At 34.5% G+C, this 22033-nt stretch overlaps 3 protein-coding genes across 3 annotated transcripts in view; 1 reads left to right on the forward strand and 2 right to left on the reverse strand.

Annotated features, from left to right (window-relative positions):
* LOC133325086 (aspartate--tRNA ligase, mitochondrial) overlaps positions 1–22033 on the reverse strand; it is a 99593-nt gene that overhangs the window by 7629 nt on the left and 69931 nt on the right. The gene's annotated exons all lie outside the window — the stretch shown is intronic.
* On the reverse strand, positions 1913–20436 carry LOC133325087 (diacylglycerol O-acyltransferase 1). Its single transcript, XM_061533913.1, has 10 exons — positions 20132–20436; positions 19267–19395; positions 19105–19196; positions 18944–18996; positions 3535–3643; positions 3321–3470; positions 2935–3248; positions 2698–2864; positions 2523–2628; positions 1913–2146 (listed from the first exon to the last, which is right to left on the reverse strand). Exons 1-10 carry the CDS (start codon positions 20434–20436, stop codon positions 1913–1915), a joined length of 1659 nt encoding a protein of 552 aa, XP_061389897.1.
* On the forward strand, positions 8297–13856 carry LOC133325090 (exportin-2). The gene is made up of 8 exons (XM_061533916.1): positions 8297–8385; positions 8475–8626; positions 10779–11486; positions 11548–12031; positions 12137–12335; positions 12397–12657; positions 12723–13023; positions 13093–13856. The coding sequence occupies exons 1-8, from the start codon at positions 8301–8303 to the stop codon at positions 13819–13821; spliced, it is 2919 nt and encodes a 972-aa protein (XP_061389900.1). The 5' UTR covers positions 8297–8300; the 3' UTR covers positions 13822–13856.

Below are 22033 nucleotides of genomic sequence, written 5' to 3' on the forward strand. Positions count from 1 at the left end.
CACACTCGCACACATACAAATCACATTTTGAGTAAGATAACCAACCAGCCAACAGAACTCTTCTTGCTCCAAAATAAACGAACGGACGGACAATATAAATAAAACAGGGAGGAACTGGGAGAGAGAGAGAGCTAGTGGCGAGCTGGTCAAAAACATGATATATACATACACTTTGGCAAAACCACAAACGAAACCGGGTATTTTTTTGGATAAAAAGCCGAAAGATTATTGAATTTACAACGATATGCAAAAAAAACACGACAAACAGAGCCAATATATTTTTGTTTTTATTTCGGTTTTCTCAATACTTATCACTTTATTTCAATAAATTATTAACTCACTTAACGCTGTTGAATATTTTAATTGGAATTTTTTGACTTTGAAGCTACTAGTTGGGGTATTTCAATTGCAAAATTAATATTTTTTGCGGTAACAAAGTTATTTTCTCACAGACAGACGACGGAACGAATAATTGTGTACAAGCGATACAAAGGGATAACTAAATCGATTTTTGACTTATCGATAAATAGATATAGGGGTTGTCTGTTCACTTTTTTAGTTATCATTTTTGCGGTAATTATGAAGGTAACGGATTTTTGGTTGTGCCCATCCTGAGTACTTGAAATGAAAAAAAAGAAGAGAAGAAAAAATAAGGGGGATATAAGATGAAAATAATAGCCTGATCCCGTACTGCAGCAATTTACTATTTTTTATTACCATTACAAATTTTCCTTTCCCTTGCAGTACGGGAACAGACCATAAGTGTCTGTTTTTAGGGGATTGGATTTTTTAATCGGCTCTCCTGATATAAAAATCTTGCCCACAGATGGTCAATAGAGGATCACAATCTTAAAGGGCTAAACAGAATGTTCGCGTTGAGCGTTTTTTGTTATCGCGTTAACGCACGCAAAAAGTTAAAATATATTTAACTCCGAAGCGCAGCGCACAAACGATAACACAAACGAATATCGTTTCCTTGTGGTTGTTGTATTTTCGATAACATATAACGCGACGGATGGCTCAACGCGAGCATTCTGCTTGGAAGCAGTATGTATGGAATCATTGGGATCCTGTTGAAAAACTGTATTTTGCTTCAAGTTTTGCTTGAATATGATTATATATTCCTTTGCCGTCATGATACCATCCACAAAGTGAATTTTTTTCAACACCAGCTCCAGAAAAAACACACCCATACCATTCCCATGCTTGAACGTGGAAATGAGATTATAACGAGATAATAACAGTGCAATTATTCAAATTAAACAAATGTAATTTATAAAAAAGTTATTAACATTATTTATTTACAACCGTTTGATAGTTTATTTTATTTCTTACAAATAAATTTTGTACAAAAAATATGAAACAAATGTTTTTTAGCAATAAAAAACATATAATTATTTAAGGATATTTCAAAAGAAATCTAAATCCTACTATTAAAATTCATTTTCAATAAAATGCCACAATATAGAAATGCAAATTAATAAAAATCAATTGTGATTTTCACAATTAACGTTCTTCTCATCACTTAATAAAAACATATATATTTGTATATGTATATAAAAATGAACATGACTATAAAGAATTTTGAAATATTAGGAACCACAAATTATAAGGAATTATTTTTAATTGTTTAATTTAAAAAAAAAATTGTCTATTTCAAAAATAAATATTTTCATTCATTCCATCAAGTATTTTTTTATAATCATGTTCCATAGTACTTTATCGCGAATATTCAACACAAAATTACGATAAAAATCTCTTCATATACATAGGTGTAAGCATATCGGGTTTCTGGGCCATTGTATATATTTAAATGATATCTATAAGTACCAGTCAAATAACAAGAAAAAATTCGATATAAAATACAATAATTGAATAATGGAATTTTTATCTTTGTAAAGCTTTTTTTTTGTTATACATATATGGTACTATTATTCAAGGAGTCGGTATAATGTGTTATAACATAATCGTGATAATACATCATAATGCATAGGGGTTGACCTAAAATAATCGAGGCCCATACAATGATGTTGCCCATACGTGGCCCCAATGCACGTTCCACCGCTTTCGATATGGCTGATAGAGGAATTTGACCCATCATCCCGAGGAAAGCCCATATTTTATATGTTTGTAATGGCACAGATACCTGGAAATAAATTTAATTGAAATATTAGTAAAATGGTTTATATTAACATGATTAATCAAGATTATTTGGTCTCTATAAAGACTTTTGGTCTCTATGCAGACCAGTTGGTCTTTGTAAAGACCTTTGGTCTGTATTCAAACCAGTTGGTCTTCATAAAGACATCATTGCCCTTTTTAATAAATCTATTTTCGGGGCATAGTTTTATGGATGATTTTATATATATTAAGCATGGACGTTGTGTACATAGCATGCTGTTGCACTATTATGTTAAGATTTAAAGTAGGCTAGTACACCTAAAGCATGTTTAGTTACAGCATGTTATAAAGACCTTTGGTCTCTAAAGGAGAGAATTATATTTATGAAACCCTAAACTTACCAAGTACTCATGGAAGAAAGCACTGATTAAAAAGACAATAGTTGAGGCCTGTCTCGAGGAGTAACCCATTTTAACCACAGGAATATACAAGTGACGAACACACCACCTAAAATCAAATGAAATCAAAAACATGAGTACACTTCTACAGTTAAAATTTTTTTTCCAATTCTCTTACCTATGAACTGGCATATTCCATGTTCGCCAAAATGTGTCAATATTATTTGAATTCCACCAATCGTTATAGAAATTACGATCGGCAAAATGCAATATTTCACCGGTGGCATTTAAAAATGAATGGAATGTCAAATAGAAGAAACATAACCACACTAAATGATTGGGAAGCTGAAAAAAGTAAATGAAATACCATTGAAATTTGGAATAAATTGTGAAATACAATTCCCTTCAAACTTACAGCCAGCTTCAGTAGACGTTCGGTGGCCAAACCAATTTCCATACGTGAAAATGGTATTAACGAATTCTTTACCGATGGAATTATCCATTGTTGGAACAGTGACATAACCACATTAACACCAATAATAACTTCCAATAAACGTTTCAACAAGAAACGTTTACGAATTCGGGTTGTTTTGGGGAAATTCAGCTCATAGCATAGTGTGGGTGCAGCCAAAAAGTAAATAATATCTTTATAACATAAATTATCGGGATATTGTACTAACACGGGGACATCTTCATCTTTTTCTTCGTCATCAACCAAGGTGCCATTTTCTGTAAAAGTAGTAATAATTCAAATTAGAACAATTCGAAAAAAATCGAAATCCTTCTATTTCTCAAACTTACTCAATTGAGCCAATGTTATACTGGGTCGTCGCACCCTAGGCTTATATTGTTTCATGTGATAGGTTTCACGACACCACATATTCACTTGAACATAACTCCATAATTTCAAAAATAATATGGAATAGAAAAAGCAAACTGTAGATGCACCCACTAGAAAGAGAGATTGTATTATTAAACATTTACAATATTTTAAATAGGAATCTTGTGGACTTACTTAAACTGAAGAGATGTCCCTTTAAGTGCATTATTATCACTGGTAATACAACAACCACAATAATGTTTGTCACCTGCATAAACATGCCTAAGCCTTCAGATATAATTTCCTGAAAAGAAATAAATAAATTAAAATTTTAATGCAGACATAATTGTGGTGTGAGGTTATTATAGCGTTCAAACTATTTCGGAAGTTAGATGGAAAATAAGTTATTTGGATGATAATTCATCATTGTGATTAAATGTGATGACACATCATTCCTAAGAAAACCCATATTTTATACTTTTGTAATGACACAGATACCTAGAAATTAATTTTATTAAAATATTAATAGAATGTATTTTATTAACATGATTAATCAAGATTATTTATAAAAATTGTTGTCCTCTATATAGATCAATTGATATTTATAAATACCTATTGTCTCTATACAGACCAATTGCACTTTATAAGGACCTACGACGGACCAGACAAAAGCCACTGGTTTAAAAACTTGTCAGTACCACTTTACTCTTACAAAAACTCGATAGGAAAGAGCTGGGGAAACCAGAAATCGTAAAATTGCTATACAAGACGGAAGTTCTTCCTATACTAAACTATAGTTTTCTTATTTGGTGGCAGGTGTGCAGCGATTGACAAAGCTTCTTACAAACTGATGCCCTCAGCAGTACACCTCAAGCTGCTTTGAACGTAATTCTTAAACTCCAACCACTGAACCCATTTGGTTAACTTCCAATTAAGAAGATAGTATGTTCTGAGGATCATATAAGGTTAACGAAAATGGTCTTTCAGGCTGAAATCTTAGCAATCATGAAGGCGTCTTAGTTAGAGAACTTAATATAAATGACATAGGAAACTTTCAGACGAACAATGAAAAATTGTATTGGATCTGCATATTACTTTAAAATCCTTACGGTAGAATGCAAAAAACAAAAAAAAAAAAAAAAAAATAAACCTAGTGTTCCCACAATACAATATGTCGTATCCAGTTACAAAAAAAGTGGAGAATTTTTAAAAAATCGATACGAAATTTGAACCATTCCAAGTTCCCAAGAATGCACTGCTCATTTCTACGTCGTCAATCCTTCTGTAAGTGGCATAAAACTGGCTGAAAGTTTGGAACGGGACCTTGGAATTCGTGTTCTGGAACAGAGTTATTTTTTACGGATGATTCCAAACTCAATACAAAAGAAATCGGATGGACCCGTAATAAAATGGCGAGATAACAATACGATCTTATCTCGTTATAATCTCATTCCCACATTCAAGCATGGTGGCGGCTCAGTGATGATTTAATGATGTTTTCAGAAGCTGGAGTTTAAAAACTTTCAGAAAACCATATATTATAGGCGTCAATAAGGAAATACAGATTCAAAAACTAAAAAAAAATCGGACTATATCTTCTGGAAAAGATTTGTTGTTAGGTTGACCAGTAAAAGTTTCTGGCACACAGCAGCATGTTTGATGGTCAACTCTTGACCCTTAAAATCTATTGAACATGACAATATTTTTCCAAAATAATATTTTTTGATTCGAATAACTTCCACTTATGCCATGTTCTGACGGGCATTCGAACAACGTAGTTCGCTCTCAGAATTACGTACATGAATTAACCCGTTCATACAACACTATTCCTAATTCATGTCATCAGAGTTTTTTATTTCAAACTTTTTGTTTCTTGTTTTACGGCAAAATTCTAACATATTTACATGAATCACATATGGATCTAAATAGAAAAATTAATTCTCTTTCTCCTGACTATAGTATGAACCGATATCTATTTACTTTTAATTCATGTTTTCCATTTTTTCTGAAAGTATTGTTGTTTTTATACATTTTTATATTTTCTAAATTCAAATGTCACATATAAAAATTTGGAGAATTTTTTGTTTGAGTGTCCCCAAATGTGTTTCTTGTTTTGTACGCTAATTGGAACCATGGGGAAAGAAATTCACATTGCATTATGTAGATAACAAAATTTACATCCTGCTGCATATATAAAAACTAGACAATTTTTTACTTTTCATTCATCATTTTCAATATTACCAAAAATGTTTGAAAATTTTATAAATATTTTCAAGCTGTCAAAATTAATTTATTTTCGATAAATGCTCTCAGTTGTTAGGGATGGGACAAATTTCTTGGTGATTCAGAGAGTGATTCGAATTGAACAACGTACAAAAGTCGGTGTTCGCTCAGACAATTTTGTATGGGGAACTAAGTAATTACTTCATAATTAAGGGTCGAACAACGAATGAGAGAGCGAACAACGCTCGTCTGTACATGGCATTAATCTATTTTAGTATCAAGGAAGTAAAAATTTTACAGTTTGACAAATATTTGAAGTCTTGTGTTGAACATCAAAAATGCTGCTGTGTGCCAGAAACTTTTACCCGTCAACCTAGGCGTTTATCTCTGTTCGTTCTGTTCTGACAGATATATTTTTTGATAAAATATATTCTCTACTACTCGAACAGTCGATTTGATATAATAAATACCAATATCAATCGATTTTTTTCTCACATACTGCAAAAATATTCCGGCCTTCTTCAGTAAAGACTATTGAAATTGAATCGTTCCTTTAGGTTAATTCCAATTTTTTGAATTTTTATTTCAAATATTTCTTTAATTTGAGAATTATTAATTATTTTCTACTAATTCTAGCAATTTCTGGTGCATTCGGACCTTTATTTTCTATAATAAGGGTGATTTTCTGAACGTAAGGTGTACTGTACAAATTGTTGGCAATTTTGATAGATTTTACAGATTTTTTTCAAAAATTTGTATCTGTACATGATTTTATCGGTGCTTAGTTTACATAATTTAAGTAAATTAAAGAGCTTTTCTAAAAATATTTTCAATAAATGCAGTAAAGTAAAAAATCCCACACAATGTTTTAATTATATGGCCACTTCAAAGTCGAGGTATTTTCATAAAAACCGTTATTTATGGAAAAATTGCATGCAAAAATTTTCTATTTTCACACTAAATCTCTTAAGTGCAGTATATCGAAGTGTTCTGAATGAAAAAATTTTCAAAAATACTTCAAACTAATCGAGGGCTGATCGATATATGTTTACCACAGTAAATGTTTTAATTCTGTGACCACCACTGTATATTAGGCGAGTTTACTTGCGGCAATTTTTATCGTTCTCTTTTGAACTTGCTCCATGCGTCTATACAAGGCAATTCGGGTTCCAAAATATTTTTTTATTTGTTGTTTTTTCACATTTAAATTTATATAAAATGTCAACAAATACGAAATACACAAAAGGAATTGCCAAAAAATTGTCGGTACGAGCAATTTTTTTTTTTCATTTCCATACCCCTTGCCCCTCTCTCCAACAAACAAAGACTTGCCGAAAGTAAACTCGCCTAATCTAAATTGGGACTTATTGCTTTGACGGTATTTTAAATTCGAAAATAATTTCTACTAATAGAAGATTCTTAAAGGTTCTGAAAACGACCAATAGTGTCACTAAACTCAATATCCAAAAGTTTTCAATTTAACAACCCTTTGGTCATAAAGGTGACTATAAGAAATGTGATTTAAAAGGACTCCAAGGCATTTCTATACGACTCCACTAAAATAAATATTGATCAAGGTTTTAAAAATATAGATGTATAAAGATAACAGATTATAGAAATAGTGGACATATATTTTATAGATGACACCCAGTAGAAGTAGATGATTTTCCTTTAAAAAAGGACGTATAGTCACATTAGTACTGAATACTTCGAAAATGCTTTGTTTTTAGTGGGTGTACGAATACGAATTTTGCATACTGTAGTTATTGCCATTGATCCCCTTTAGGAATGTTGTAAGCTGGCTGTCATAGTCATATCCGTCTGATGAAATCACAATAGCCCGTGATTCTGATAAAAATCGAAGTTAAAAGTCTTTGAAATCCTATTCTTCTTCAGAAGATCTTCTAAAAAAGACTCTCATAAAGGTCCTCTTATATCAACCAAATCTTTTAGTAGTCTCCTTAAAGTATTTCTAGAAAAATACTACACTGAAATGTTAAAGTCAACAACGATGTAATTTTAATGTAGAAGACCTTCTAGAAATCTTCTAAAATTAGAAAACCACTCAGGCTTCTTAAAATCTTCTAAACAAAAAATCAAACGCTGAAGGATTCTTTTTAAAAAAATTTAACGACTGAAAAATCTAAAGGACATTGTGAGACCGAATAAGAAAACTTGAGGTGCCATTTTTTAATATAAATTTCTTTTCTATCACAACCTTTGTTTATTTTTTTATTTAAAAATATGTCGAATCAATCAAAATAAAGTATTTGAAAATAAAAGTTAAAAAAAAACAAATATTTCAATAAATAACCCTGATTTATGCGTCACTTCAATCTACGTAAGTAATAACCTCCAAAACCCCCACAATCGCTCTACCACAAAATACCATTACGTTACGTTATCAACTAATTCCCCAAACGCCATACCCTTTCTACCGTTAAGTACTCGATTACTCACTACATACTCAAGTAATCATTAACATCAAAGCAAGTTGAGGCATTTTCATTTCATTTGCCGCAACTCACGTTCTCCCGTTAGCTCAGTACAATTTTTGCAAAGGAATTTTAATTTTGGCGAAACAAACGTTTGGAAAAATTGCAAAACATTATAAATAAATAGCATTTAATATAAAACAAAGAAGAAAAAAACGAACAACACGAAAGAAGAAAACGTCCATTTTATAAATTAAACCACACAGCAACAGCGAACAAGAAAGAACAACAACAAATTTCATAATGGAAGTAAATAATGAGAATTTGCAATTGTTAGCCGGTTATTTGCAGCAAACACTAAGTCCAGATCCAAATGTACGAAGACCTGGTGAGTAGTATTTTTCGGAAAAATAGTTCCTTTAAAACCGAAATGGTTTCTAAAATATTCGCGTGTTCGTTTTTTTCTTTTTCTTACAGCTGAGAAATTACTGGAATCGACTGAGGCCCAACGCAACTATGCTGTGCTTCTGCTAAATCTCATCGACAAGCCAGAAGTTGATATGACAATACGAGTGGCTGGTTCCATCGCATTTAAAAATTATATTAAACGTAATTGGGCTATTAATGAGGTATGTTGGTTTGGAGTTGTTTTTGTTTTTATCGGTGTTATTTGTATATTGGGAGAATTAGTGAAATTTGCCAGGATAGGATTCTGTGTTCGGCTTGGGGTAACGCTCACAAATGGCGGGAAGTGTTGAAATGAAGAAATTTTTCTTTGTTCTTGAAATTTGGAAGCAAGTGGAGTTGGCCATTAAATGGAGGATAATTTTTGGCATAATTAACATGGGATACGTGTAAATTTTCGTGCAAAAGCTTCCAAGAGACATGTCAGAATTTAACACGCCTAATAGTAGAAGTTTTTCCGACCATACAGAATAATTGAACTTTAAAAGAAAAATATCTGCCGAGGCTTATGTGGAGTTTAAGGGCTCACCCCGAATTTTTCTATGGATTTTCCCCATAAAAATTTAAAATCATAATAGAAAGCATTTTTTGTATCTCATTAAAATGGAGTGAAATTATATGGAAGCTTTAATCCCTAAATTTGACTTAGAAATAAGTAAAGACTTTGTTAAGTCCCCGGGTAGAACTTTTTATATCCTCCGCCGATCCAGACTTGTTTATGGATGACTTAACATCCAAGGATAACCTAGAATATCAAATTGAAAAAAAGTGCTTAAAATATCGAAAATTTTAAGGGGCACAATAAAATGGTCATATCCCGAAACCTGGGCCAATATTCATTACTTTCTACAAAGGTATTTTTCCACCCAATGATTATTCAAAATACTAAATTTGGTAACAAAAATGAGGCCAAATAAAATACCTAGATTTTTGAGGTTCCGTTAGATTTTGAGCTACCCTAAAAGTTGGCTAATATTAACATTTTTGTAGGAATCTTTAAGCAGTGAAGATAAAAATCATTGTTATATAGCTTCTAACAGAGAAAGAGGTAGTGTTTTCTTTGATTCTGAAAACGCAGATGGAAGATCCTAATGAATGAAGAGCCAGAATTATTTCTGACTCTGAAACCGAAAAAAGGGTTTTGAAGTAATTGATACATACCTTTATAACGAAATAGCTGCTGATGGGACTTTATGGTAAACATTCAACGAAGGCAAAATCGTAGGTAGATCATCGATTTATACCATATTTGAAAACGTTTCAGATCCAACAGCCTATGCAACAAGGCGTATTATGTTTGGTTCAGCAAGTAGCGTTTTTAAGTTGATACTTGACGAAGGTATGATGGCGTATATAAAAAACTGGGCCTAAATTATCCAAAATACCTAAATTTGGGAGCTAAGCTAAAAAGTAAACCACTCCATTGTAACTTTCAAGAATAGTTTTCTAGATCAGGACATAATATTGCATTGACCCTCCGCTATATTTGTGATGTCAGTCATCCAATGGCCTGAGCTATTAGCTATTGGGGGCCCTAAACTAGACTTAGCCAAATATTAATAAAAAAATGTCATGAAAGTCTATGCCTTGGCTAAGACTTCAAAAAAATATTCCTCTAAAAATCGATGTTTTTCAAAGGCGCTAAAAATATTTCCTTATAAGTCGACTCAACACCTTTAATAGATCTTAAACATATTTCTTAATTCGACGCCTATAGGTTTTCACGAAATATTTTTAAGCAATTCAACGCCTTAATAGGCCTTAAAAAAATTGTCCTTAATAAGATGATAACTTTGCTAGGCTCTTAAAAAATAATCTCTAATAAGTCGTTTGCTTCGCTAGGCCTACAAAAAATATTCTTTAAAAAATCTACAATTTTAATAGGCCTTTAAAAATATACTTCTTTGCTAGGCCTTCGAAAAGTCTTTAAAAAGCCGACGCGTTTAATAGACTCTTAAACAATAATTGATTAAAATCTACACAATCTACAAAAAATATTCCGTATGAATCTCTTTGGATAGAACTCTAAAAAATATTCTTTTAAAAATCCACGGCTTTGGAAGGCTTTCAAAAAATATTTTTTTAAAAATATGACGCTTTTGCTAAAACATCTAAACCTTTGGTTATACCTCTATAAAATAATGTTTAAAAAAGTCCAAATTTTTTATAGTTGAGTCCAATTTTTATTAAAGACACTTCCTATATTGCATTTTTCCGTTCATACCCACATTTTTCAACCAAACAGGCTGTTATTTTCTAGTTCTCAATGCCAGGAAATTGTTACAAATGTTATATTTTCATTTTTTCTTTTTGCAGGATTCTGATACACCCGATAAAATACACATCGATGATCGTAATACCATCAAAACGCTGATTGTAACACTTATGTTACGCTCGCCACCAGCACTGCAAAAACAACTCAGTGATGCTGTCAGTATTATTGGTAAACATGATTTCCCCAAGAAATGGCCACAACTCATCGATGAAATGGTTGAAAAATTCGCCACTGGCGATTTCAATGTCATCAATGGTGTGTTGCAAACCGCTCATTCCCTATTCAAACGTTATCGTTATGAATTTAAATCACAAAATTTGTGGGAAGAAATTAAATTGGTATTAGATCGTATGGCTAAACCGTTGACCGATTTGCTATTGGCCACAATGCAATTGACCAAAGTTCATGAAAACAACGTGGAGGCCTTAAAGGTTATCTACGGATCGTTGGTTTTGGTTTGCAAGGTATTCTATTCGTTGAATTCACAAGATTTACCCGAATTCTTTGAGGATAATATGGCAACATGGATGAACTCGTTTCATGAATTGTTGACCGTTGATGTGCCATGTTTGCACACGGGTGATGATGAAGATGCTGGTGTCTTGGAGCGATTGCGTTCACAAGTATGTGAAAATATTGGCATGTATGCCCAGAAATATGATGAAGAATTTGCCCCCTATATGCAAACATTTGTCACAGCTGTTTGGGAGTTGTTGGTTAAGACTGGCATGCAAACGAAATATGATGCGGTAAGTTGGGAAAAAATTATAAGCAAACGGAAAATTTACTTTAATACTTTTTGTCTTTTAGTTGGTTTCCAATGCTTTGCAATTCCTTTCGGTGGTTGCGGAACGTACCCACTACCGTAAGATATTCGAAAATCCCGAAATTTTGGACAACATTTGTAAAAATGTTGTCATACCCAATTTGGATTTCCGTCAATCGGATGAGGAACTCTTTGAGGATAGTCCTGAGGAGTATATAAGACGTGATATTGAGGGTTCTGACATTGATACGAGACGTCGTGCCGCCTGTGATTTGGTCAAGACATTATCACAAAATTTTGAAGCGAAAATCTTTGGTATTTTTGGTCAATATTTGGAAATTTTGTTGGTAAAGTACAAGGAAAATCCCGCTACGAATTGGCGTGCCAAGGATACGGCTATTTATTTGGTAACTTCATTTGCATCACGTGGTGGTACCCAAAAACATGGTATTACCCAGGCATCGGAATTGGTGCCATTGCCACAGTTCTGTGCTCAGCATATTATGCCGGAATTGGAGAGACCAAATAGTAAGTGTTGGGACAAAGTTTTAATATTGAATTAAAATTACTTGCATTTATCTAAAACTACAATCTAATATTAATTACTACAACTTTTCATTTTCTTTTCCGTAGTCAATGAACTCTCCGTATTGAAATCCGCTGCCTTGAAATTCGTAATGGTATTCCGTAGTTTGTTGGGCCAACAAACTTTACTTGCAGCCATGCCACATTTGATCCGCCATTTGCCAGCAGAAAGTGTGGTGGTACACAGCTATGCTGCCTGTGCCTTGGAGAGAATTTTCACCATGAGAGATCCTGCTGGTGCTTTGCTGTAAGCCCCACAACAATAACTAAAAAAAAACAACCTTTAACCAAATTATATTTCTTTATAGCATTGGTCCCCAACATCTGGCTCCCGTGGCTAATGATTTGTTGGGTGGTTTATTTGCCACTCTCTCGCTGCCTGGATCGGCGGAAAATGAATATGTTATGAAGGCAATTATGCGTAGTTTTAACTCCTTGCAAGAACACTCCATGCCTTTTATGGCCGTTGCATTGCCCCGACTAACAGAAATTCTTACCATGGTGGCCAAAAATCCCTCCAGGCCTCATTTCAATCATTATCTCTTTGAGACCCTGTCATTGGCTATAAAGTAAGTAGAAATTTGAACCACAATTTTAAAGATTTCGTTACAAATTCTATTCTTTCTTCCCCCAGAATTGTGTGCAAAACAGAGGCCGCCGCCGTAAGCTCTTTCGAAGAAGTTCTCTTCCCCGTGTTCCAAGGAATTTTGCAGCAGGATATATTGGAATTTATGCCTTATGTGTTCCAAATGCTATCCTTGCTTTTGGAGATACGTGAAGGCAGTGGAGCAATACCCGAACCCTATTGGGCTCTATTCCCCTGTCTTTTGGCTCCACCACTATGGGATCGTTCGGGTAATATTAGTCCTCTCATTCGTCTGCTTTGTGCCTTCATTAGACAGGGTGCCGCACAAATTGCAGCCATGGATAAATTGGTAAGTTTCAATTCAAAAAATTCAACTCTAGGAAATCTAATCTAAAAATGTATTTTCCCTTTCTTTTAGAACGCTATTTTGGGTATCTTCCAAAAAATGATTGCCTCCAAGGCCAACGATCATGAAGGTTTCAATTTGCTGCAGAATCTCTTGGCCTATTATCCACAAAATGCCATGCAAGCTAGTATTCGTCAAATATTTGCCTTGCTGTTCCAACGTTTGTCGTTGTCGAAAACCACAAAATATGTCAAATGCATTATTGTCTTCTTCTGTTATTATGCTGCCAAGATTGGTGCCCCCGCCTTGGTAGAACTTATCGATCAAATTCAGGCAAATATGTTTGGCATGGTTGTCGATCGTGTTTTCATTCCAGACATGGCTAAAGTCTCAAATGAATTGGAACGTAAAACAGTTGCTGTTGGCATTTCAAAAATACTTTGTGAATGTCCTGCCATGTTAGCGCCACCATACAATCAATATTGGTCACGTCTCCTACAAGCATTGGTAGAACTTTTCGAATTGCCACCAGATAAGACCAATACAGAGGGTGAGAATTTCATTGAACCCGATGAAAGCTCAGGCTATCAGGCAGCATTCTCCCAATTGAGTTTTGCCCAACCAAAAACTCAAGACTTTTTGGCCGATGTTGCAGATGGACGCAAATATTTGGCTGATTCTCTGGCCAAATTGGCCCAAACACGTCCCGGTGAAATTCCTCAACTTGTCACCGCCATTGGTGATAATCACAAACAAGCTTTGCAAAAATATTGCGATCAGTATGGCGTGCGCATAGTTTAAGTTAACATTTTTAAATTATTTTTTGTAAGTTTATCTATTATTACACCCCACATAAACTACTTTTGAATGTTCCAGTTTTATTTTCTAATTTAAATTTCATTGTTATTTTCTATTTTCGCCAAAAACACCGAAATCATTGATTAATAATATTTTTTGTACTTTTTTAAAACTATTTGTAGAGAAATACTCTCACTTTTGTATGCAACTTTATAAAAGTCATGAATGCTTGAGAGGAGAACCTAACCTAATAAGTATAAGCATTAATAAATATTGTTGTAGGCAAACCAAAATGCAACATTCATATCTCAAACAACCGTTTGCAATGATTCATTCGAAGTTTGGATATAACGGTGGTAAGTAAAATGTCCTATTTTTATTTTATTTTTTACAGCTTTCTTTAAGACAAAAATTAATTTTTGTTCTCAATAAATAAAAAAACAATAATCTCTACACAATGCCTTTAACCCAAGAAAAAGTTTTAATCAGTATATAAGAAATTCAGCCCTGTGTAATACTAAACGAGTTCGGATCACGTTATACCCTAAACCATTATGAGCACATACATAATGCACATAAAAATTAAGGATAAAATTGAACAGGATAGAGACACGAACCATAAAAAATATATATCAATGTGAAATTCTAAGGAGTCATAGGTAAATTCGCGGGAGAAGATACCGAAACGTTCGAATCCAATTCTTGAAGAAATTTGCTAAGAACACAGAATAGGGAGATCAATTTGAAAATGCTTTTTCCAGAGCGCTCCGCATACCTTTCACTGGCTTAAGTGGGTGTCCCACTTTGAACATGGCCTCCTTTCGGCTTTATAAATTTGTTAAGGTTAAGACTCCACTTTTGTTGCGTATTTCTAAGGTTTTAGCTCTATTTTCTCCCAAGTCGGAAGAATATGAAGTTTTTGGTTTAGAGGTCCAGATACCTTATAGGTATCATCGGAAGACAAACTGGGACAATTTCAAAGCCAAAACAGAATCTCAATCCTAGGTCATCAAGATCTCATAACGGTTGAGGATGTTTAGGAAGCTGTGAACAATGGAAGAAAGCTGCGAACAGGTGAAACTCAGTACAGATGGGGACGTTTATAGAGAACAGTTCAATAGGTACAAGAGTGAAATCATGAAGGCTAAACGTGAGTCTTGGGTCTGCTATAGTGCGTCAATCGAAGTAGTTAACTAAACGGCCAGATTTCTCATAGTACTATCTAAAGATCCCAAGTCTATATAGATAACCCAATACACAATCCCCGGCACTATTCACAAAAATATTATTTTTGCTGGTGGGTCGTTATAACCACATTTGACTGTTGACTCAAATTCATTTTCGGACAACTCGTGTTTTTGATAGCACTTTTAAATAAAACTTGAATCAAACCAATCCGCACGTAGTTGCGCGCTGATAAATAATAATAATATGGACAAACATTATGATTATTATTAATATTAAATGCTATGCGTTATCACAATTGTGTGATGGATGCAGTACAAATTATAGCCTTGAACTCTGTATTAAAAATATACAGTATAGATTTGAGTTTTTTCTCAAAATCATGCGAAAGCCAAATAATTATTTGTTTTTCAAAAAATGTTTTTGTGGGCAAATTTCTTTGGGGACGAAAATTTGCTTTAGAAATCATGAAAAAATTTACTACTTTGAAATGCAGACCACAAATTATGAAATAAATTCATGGTACAATTATAAAAGGTAACAGCAAATCCCAGCTGATTTGATTCCAACGTAATACTAGTGTCAATATGAATTTGACAAATTATGGTTTTAAAAATCACCCAACCGGAAAATTGGGAACGTATACAATTTGAAATTGTTCTTTATTAAATGTGCTCCTGTATTCAATTTAGTCAATCTGCCTGCTGGGAAAGTTTGAGGAAGCAAATCTTTCTTCAAGGAATAACTTAATAATAACGTTATTCCCAGCATTTTCATATGTATTACACATATATATGGCAATGGCTCAATTATAGGAAAGATGTGGAAGCGATAGAAATATAAATATGATAGATTTTCATTCATGTTTTCCAATTTTTATTTTGAGGATTCGAAAATATTTCATTTTAAAAATTAAAAGTAATTTGATGATAATTTGTTTGTTTGTTTACATTTTTCTGTCAAATGAGTTGACACTAGTAGAACTTACAACAACAAATTTCCATGTGGTTGTTGTATCGTTTTTTGTACAACAACACTTGCTGTTACCTTCTATTATTATACCATGAAATAAATTAAACAAAAATAGTAGTGTGGGAGGGTTACCCCTTACTTACCCCTTGGTGGACAATGCCATACTTTTCCTACTAATTAATAATAGTTTTTATAAAAACAAACTGGGATTACAACTGACTTCTTTGCAATAACAAAATTAAACAAGAAATATATGGAAAACATTGATCAATCGACTGAGTTATTGATTGGGATTCGTAGTCGTTTATCTATAGTCCGAGGGAAACAAGACATCGATAGATTTTTCCAATATCATACAATATCAGTCAGATAAATCAATGTTTGAAATACGCAAATGATATTCCTATTTTGCTTATTTGATATACCTATTATTTCATTTTATTTTTTTGGGATATGTTGGCCTATATTCATGGGAGTAACCAAGCTCAAAAAATACCAAAAGCATGTAAAACGGTCCGGCATTCTGCACTATAGATCTAATAGTGGCCCCCATTGGACTGTAGGGGTCTTAGAGCATAAAATGACCCTTGTATAACAGTTCAACAGTGCAGTAGTGATGTTTACGATGTTTTCTTATTGCCTACGTTACAGAGCTAGATCCTTCGTTCAGTATTTGAGAAAATTTCGGTCTCTCGCCATTATAACAATAAGCAGACAGCAGCAAGCGATAAATGTGGTGCAGATTAATCTGCATCACTGTAGAGCAGCAACTGCTTCTCACATTGCGCTCATCCAGGAACCGTATCTCTACAAAGATAAGGTGACTGATTTGAGTGATAAAAAATACACGATCTTGACCGCCTCCACGTGGGAGAAGGCAAAAACGTGTATTCTAGCCAAAAAAATAACTTAACTTAATGCTTCTAATTTCAACAATGGTGATATGACGACAGTCAGGCTAGATAGGGGTAACTCGAGATACTTGATAGTCTCTGCTGTCTATATCCCCTACGAGGAGCCTGACCCGCCCGGTGTTGATGTACACCGCCGAATGGAGGAGATGAGCAGCGCTGATGATCTTATCATCGGTTGTGATGCCAACACACATCACTTCCACGAAAGTTGAGTCCATTTTTGATTTTATACTTAGTTATAATCTTAGAATATGTAATAATGGCAATACACCAACGTTCGTTAATAGATTGAGATGTGAAGCCATCAGACGACTCGGGTTATGAACTGGGAAGTATCTGAGAAATGCTCATTTTCGGGCCAAAGACTGATATTTTTTCAAATTCCTGCCTACAGAGGTAAACAGAAGCCTTATAGGAATCCTCGGAAGACAAACTGGGACAAATTCAAAGCCAAACCGGCATCCTCAATCCTAGATCTATCCTTTAACAAAGCTTTATATCCTTTAACATACCCTGGGAAGGGATCTCAGCCAGTATGGTGGTCACAAAACTTTGCATCCTTGAGGAATGCTGCAAGGAAAGCATTTAAGACAAAACTCAGTACAAATTAAGACGTTTATGGAGAACAGTTCAAAAGGTACACGAATAAAATCAAGAAGGCTAATCGTGAGTCTTGGGTCTGCTATAGTGAGTCTCAGAGTACTATCTAAACACAAACTCTGGTAGTGAGACTCTCGATCTTCTATAATCAACCCACATCACTGGTTGTAAGGACCATAATGAGGATGTGCAGTGTGCGCCTCGGCATAGGGTTCGAACGAGGGAGGAGAAGGAGCTGATAGAAAACACTATAAGCTACCCAAAACTGGTGTGGGCGATAAATACTTTTCAACCCTACAAATCTCCAGGCCCAGATGGTATAATACCGGCCAAGCTGTAAAACGCAGATCAACGAGTATTAGACTCTCTGCAAGACATTTTTAGGGCGATGTCATACATAGTCTATGGAAAGAACAGTGACCTTCATCCCGAAAGCCGAGTCATACGCTACCAAAGGACTATAGACCGATTAGTCTCTTTTCCTTTCTAATCAAGACTTGAGAAACGTTACCAAACTCAGAAATTAGGGATACTATTGACCAAAATAAAATTAGCAACTCCCAGTATGCCTACATCAAAGGCAAATCAGTTGATACATCTTTACCCGACGTGGTTGGACGCATCGAGAAGAATAAGGAATCCTCCGGCTACACCTTGGCAGCGTTCTTCGATATTGAGGGAGCTTTCAACAATTTGAAGCTAGAGGCCTGTAGATGTCCATCATCAGATTCTGACAACATTTGTATTCCATGGCGTATATAATTATTCCTGAAGGATGTCGACCCGAGAAGTTGATAGGAGTGGTTGACCTTAAAATTGATACCAACTATATTGTTGTATGTACTTGGATGTGGGAGTTGTGGGAGTGATTATTTACAGAGATCTACATATTCTGATTACCATTACCACACTAGAGGGCATATATTTCGTTCTGATCGATTTAAAATTTTTCACGAAGTTCCGGTTATGGTCAAGGACGACGCCTATAATTTTCGGAAATGATCAGATGTTATTGAATGAATCAGATGAAATGGACCAAAAATTTATTTTTTGTGTGATTTTTAAAATCGCTCTATAGGCCATAATAATAAGGGGAACATAAAAAACACGCGTCACATGGGGAAGGGAATCTGGCCAACTAATTAGAATGGATGTTTTGATGGATCAATATTCAGCTTGTCAAGTCAACCCAGAACTTTCTGTGTAAAATGAAAAATAAAAGATCTTATGGCGTAAATGTTAACCCCGGGAGAAAAAACATTCCGATAATATGCCAGGGTAAGAAAGTGGATGCAAATATTGCCCTGGCTCGGAATATAGATCCACAAAGAGTTAAAAGTTCCGTGGTAGTTGTTTAGGGTATCATATGGTCGGCTATACTGCTAGGCTCATTGGTTTTTAATTTGGGAAATTATATTGAATGGAAAAATTTGTGTTTGTGTTAAACTACTTACCATGGCTAGTCCTTTTTCCACCAGTAAACATATTGATATGTGTACAAAAGAATCTGTAATTGGAAGAAAAAATAGGAAAAATATTTATTAAAAATTAAAAAAAAATTATTTTCATTATTATTAAATCAAAATAAAAAATATATAAAATGGCAAAAACTTACATAAAATTAAAAACAATGATGCATGTCCTTCAGATTCATTTTTGCCGCTCAAAAAGATATACCATTCCAGGGGATTTACCCGAATGCCATATCTAGATTAAAAAGGGAATATATCATATACTGAATAAAATTTTATTTGAAAATTTGATAAACTCGACTCACTTTAATAAGTTTTCTAAACACAACCGGAAGCCACCAATTGTCAATAGCAGGAAACCCCAATTAACTAACCCGGTAAAATTACTAAATCCAGAACTCCAGGAGAACAATGAGTCTCTGGGACGATGGCAGCTAGAGCAATGAAAAGAAAATAGAAAAAATTCTATATAAAAATAATTTAAAGTTAGTAGAGGCCTGTGGTTCAAATGGACCACTTCTGCACCACAATGAACCTGTCTGAAATTAGTTTAGTTTCTATATCGTTGTTATTAGAATATTTTATAAGAATGTTAATTTTCAAATTTTTTAAAAGAAAATAAAGCCACCACTAAGGAAGAAAAATATTGTAGTCTGTATGGAAAAAAATCCCGTCACTATAAAAAAAAAATCTGCTCTGAAAAGGGATGTTCTGTGCGATGCCAAATGTCCGAACCTTGACACGGTTGAATTTAATTCATAGATGCACTTTTGCAACAATATTCGACAAAAATACTACATATCAAGTTACGACACATTGCGTAATATGCCTGATGAGCCGTTTAACCAACGACGAAACGCGTCGCATAATGGTGGGAATGTAGTAAGTCTCTGGCTTTCCTTTTCATTGCAACTCCGACCATGTAACTCATCTCGAAAGAGAATTAAATAACAATATTTTTATTTAGATTTACAAATTTTTCTCCGTAGCATTTGAATTTCCCAAGCATGAATTAGATGTTATTTCCACCTCAGGCCATTAATTTTTTCAAAGTACCATCAAGAAGCAAACATTTTCATAATTTTAGGAACCATACTCTCACACGACCTCGATTTTGTATTTGCCTGTTTTTTTTAACTGTTCCAAATTTCAATCCCTTTCCCCACTTACCCTTTATCTGGCTGTTGAAGTCGTTGCTTCTCCGATTTGGTGGTAATTTCTTCTGCCCTAGTTACACTCTGTGTCCGCCTGTATCTGGTCTTCTTTTCCGAACTGTTATTATTGTTGCTGCCATTATCTTCTTTGTCTAGAACTTTGCGAAATTGTTTGAGATCTATGGGTGTGCCATGTTGATCGAAGAGATGTTGTGTTGATTTGCGATTTCGCAATTCACTCATATTATGTTCACTGGCCGATGCGGAACGTCGTAATTTTTTGATCATCCCCACACGACCATTTTGTTCTTTGGCCGCCATTTTCTATATGTACAGCAGGTTGGTGGAATTTTTGATGCGGAAATTCTGTAAATACATATTAAGAATAAAATTGTAGGAGGCAGATTAGAATCTGTAGGTACGAAATGGATTTAGATCAGCAATAAATCTCTTTTCTGACTGAGTGCTCGTATTTCAACCTTACTGTGAAAATCGCCCCACTGTGCATTTGATAACAATTATTTAGGTAATAAAATAAACAAAGAATCCGATAACATTTTGTAATTATATCTCTATAAATAATCTGAAATATTTGAATTTTTAATTTTATTGATTTTTTTATAATGTCTCCCATTGATTGGTGATAAGGTAAGGTGTATACCGCCGCAATTTATTGTCTAATTGATTACGATTTTAGTGTTGATCAACAATTTGATATGGTGTTTATTAATAAAGCGAAAAAAAACTAGAACGTAATCTGAAAATACATCCTCATCATCGTCACCTTAGAATTCTGTTCATTACAGGCCTATTTCGCTACAGTTAGAATCTAGTGACCCATACAAGGAATTAAGGGGTTGCAGTAAAATGCGGTACTGCCGAGGTAGAGGTTCTTAACGTGTATATAACGCCGATTTATAGCTGCGAACAGTTTTATCTGCCCAACATTAGATTCCTTTTGAAGGGCAATAACCGTCTGATACTAGGGAATTTCAATGCCCACCATGAGTTGTGGCATTTCGTACTAGGTAATGATCGGAGGGTAACAGTGCTGGCACAGTAAATTTATAGCTCCACGTTCTACAAGATAAACGAGAATGCCTCCACCAGAATAAGGGGAGAGTGTCACAGTTCGCCAGACATAATCATTGTATCACCCGGTCTGATAAATGACGTCTCTTGGTTCAGACCACCTTCCGACAATCGCCTCCATCAGTAGAGTGCCCAATTTCATTACCTCTAAACGTTGCACTTTAATTAAGCAAGTTAACTGGCAAGGCTTCAGAGAGTTCACCAACCAGATCTTTTCATTCCATCTACGTCACAGTTCGCCAGACATAATCATTGTGTCACCTGGTTTCATAAGTGACGTAAATTGGTAGTCCGACTTTTCTCTTGGCTCAGACCACCCTCCCATAATCGTCTCCATCAGCAGATCCCAGGGTCAGGGAAATCACGTTGACACACTTTCCTTAACTATAGGAAAGCAAACTGGCTAGGATTCGGAGAGTTCAGCAACCAGCTCTTCAGAAAAATTTCCATTCTTTCTGATGTACAGGTAGCAAAAAAATGATTGTACGAACGTGCCGTCGGGCCCTATCGTACATTATTCACCACATGGACTGCGGCGATTAGAATGACATTAAATGTGCAAGTCTAGGGGCATACAAATCCACAAGCCACAGCTACAATAAAATTCTAGGGGTCACATTCGACAGCATGTTTAAATTGTCTGCGCAAACCACAGCTATTTGCGATAAATTGAAAAATGTGAAGAAGGTCCTCATGTCGCTTGCCAGCTGCACTAGGGGCGCAGATAAGGAAACTTGTTGACCACTTAAAAAGCGATAGGTCAGTCTGTGGCCAGCTATGCGGTACCAATGTGGTCTGCGAATACTAATGCTACGTAATAAATAAG

Source organism: Musca vetustissima, unplaced genomic scaffold, assembly GCF_032173495.1.
Source record: "Musca vetustissima isolate MV318-11 ecotype Yass unplaced genomic scaffold, APGP_CSIRO_Mvet_v1 utg22848, whole genome shotgun sequence".
Lineage (NCBI taxonomy): Eukaryota > Metazoa > Arthropoda > Insecta > Diptera > Muscidae > Musca > Musca vetustissima.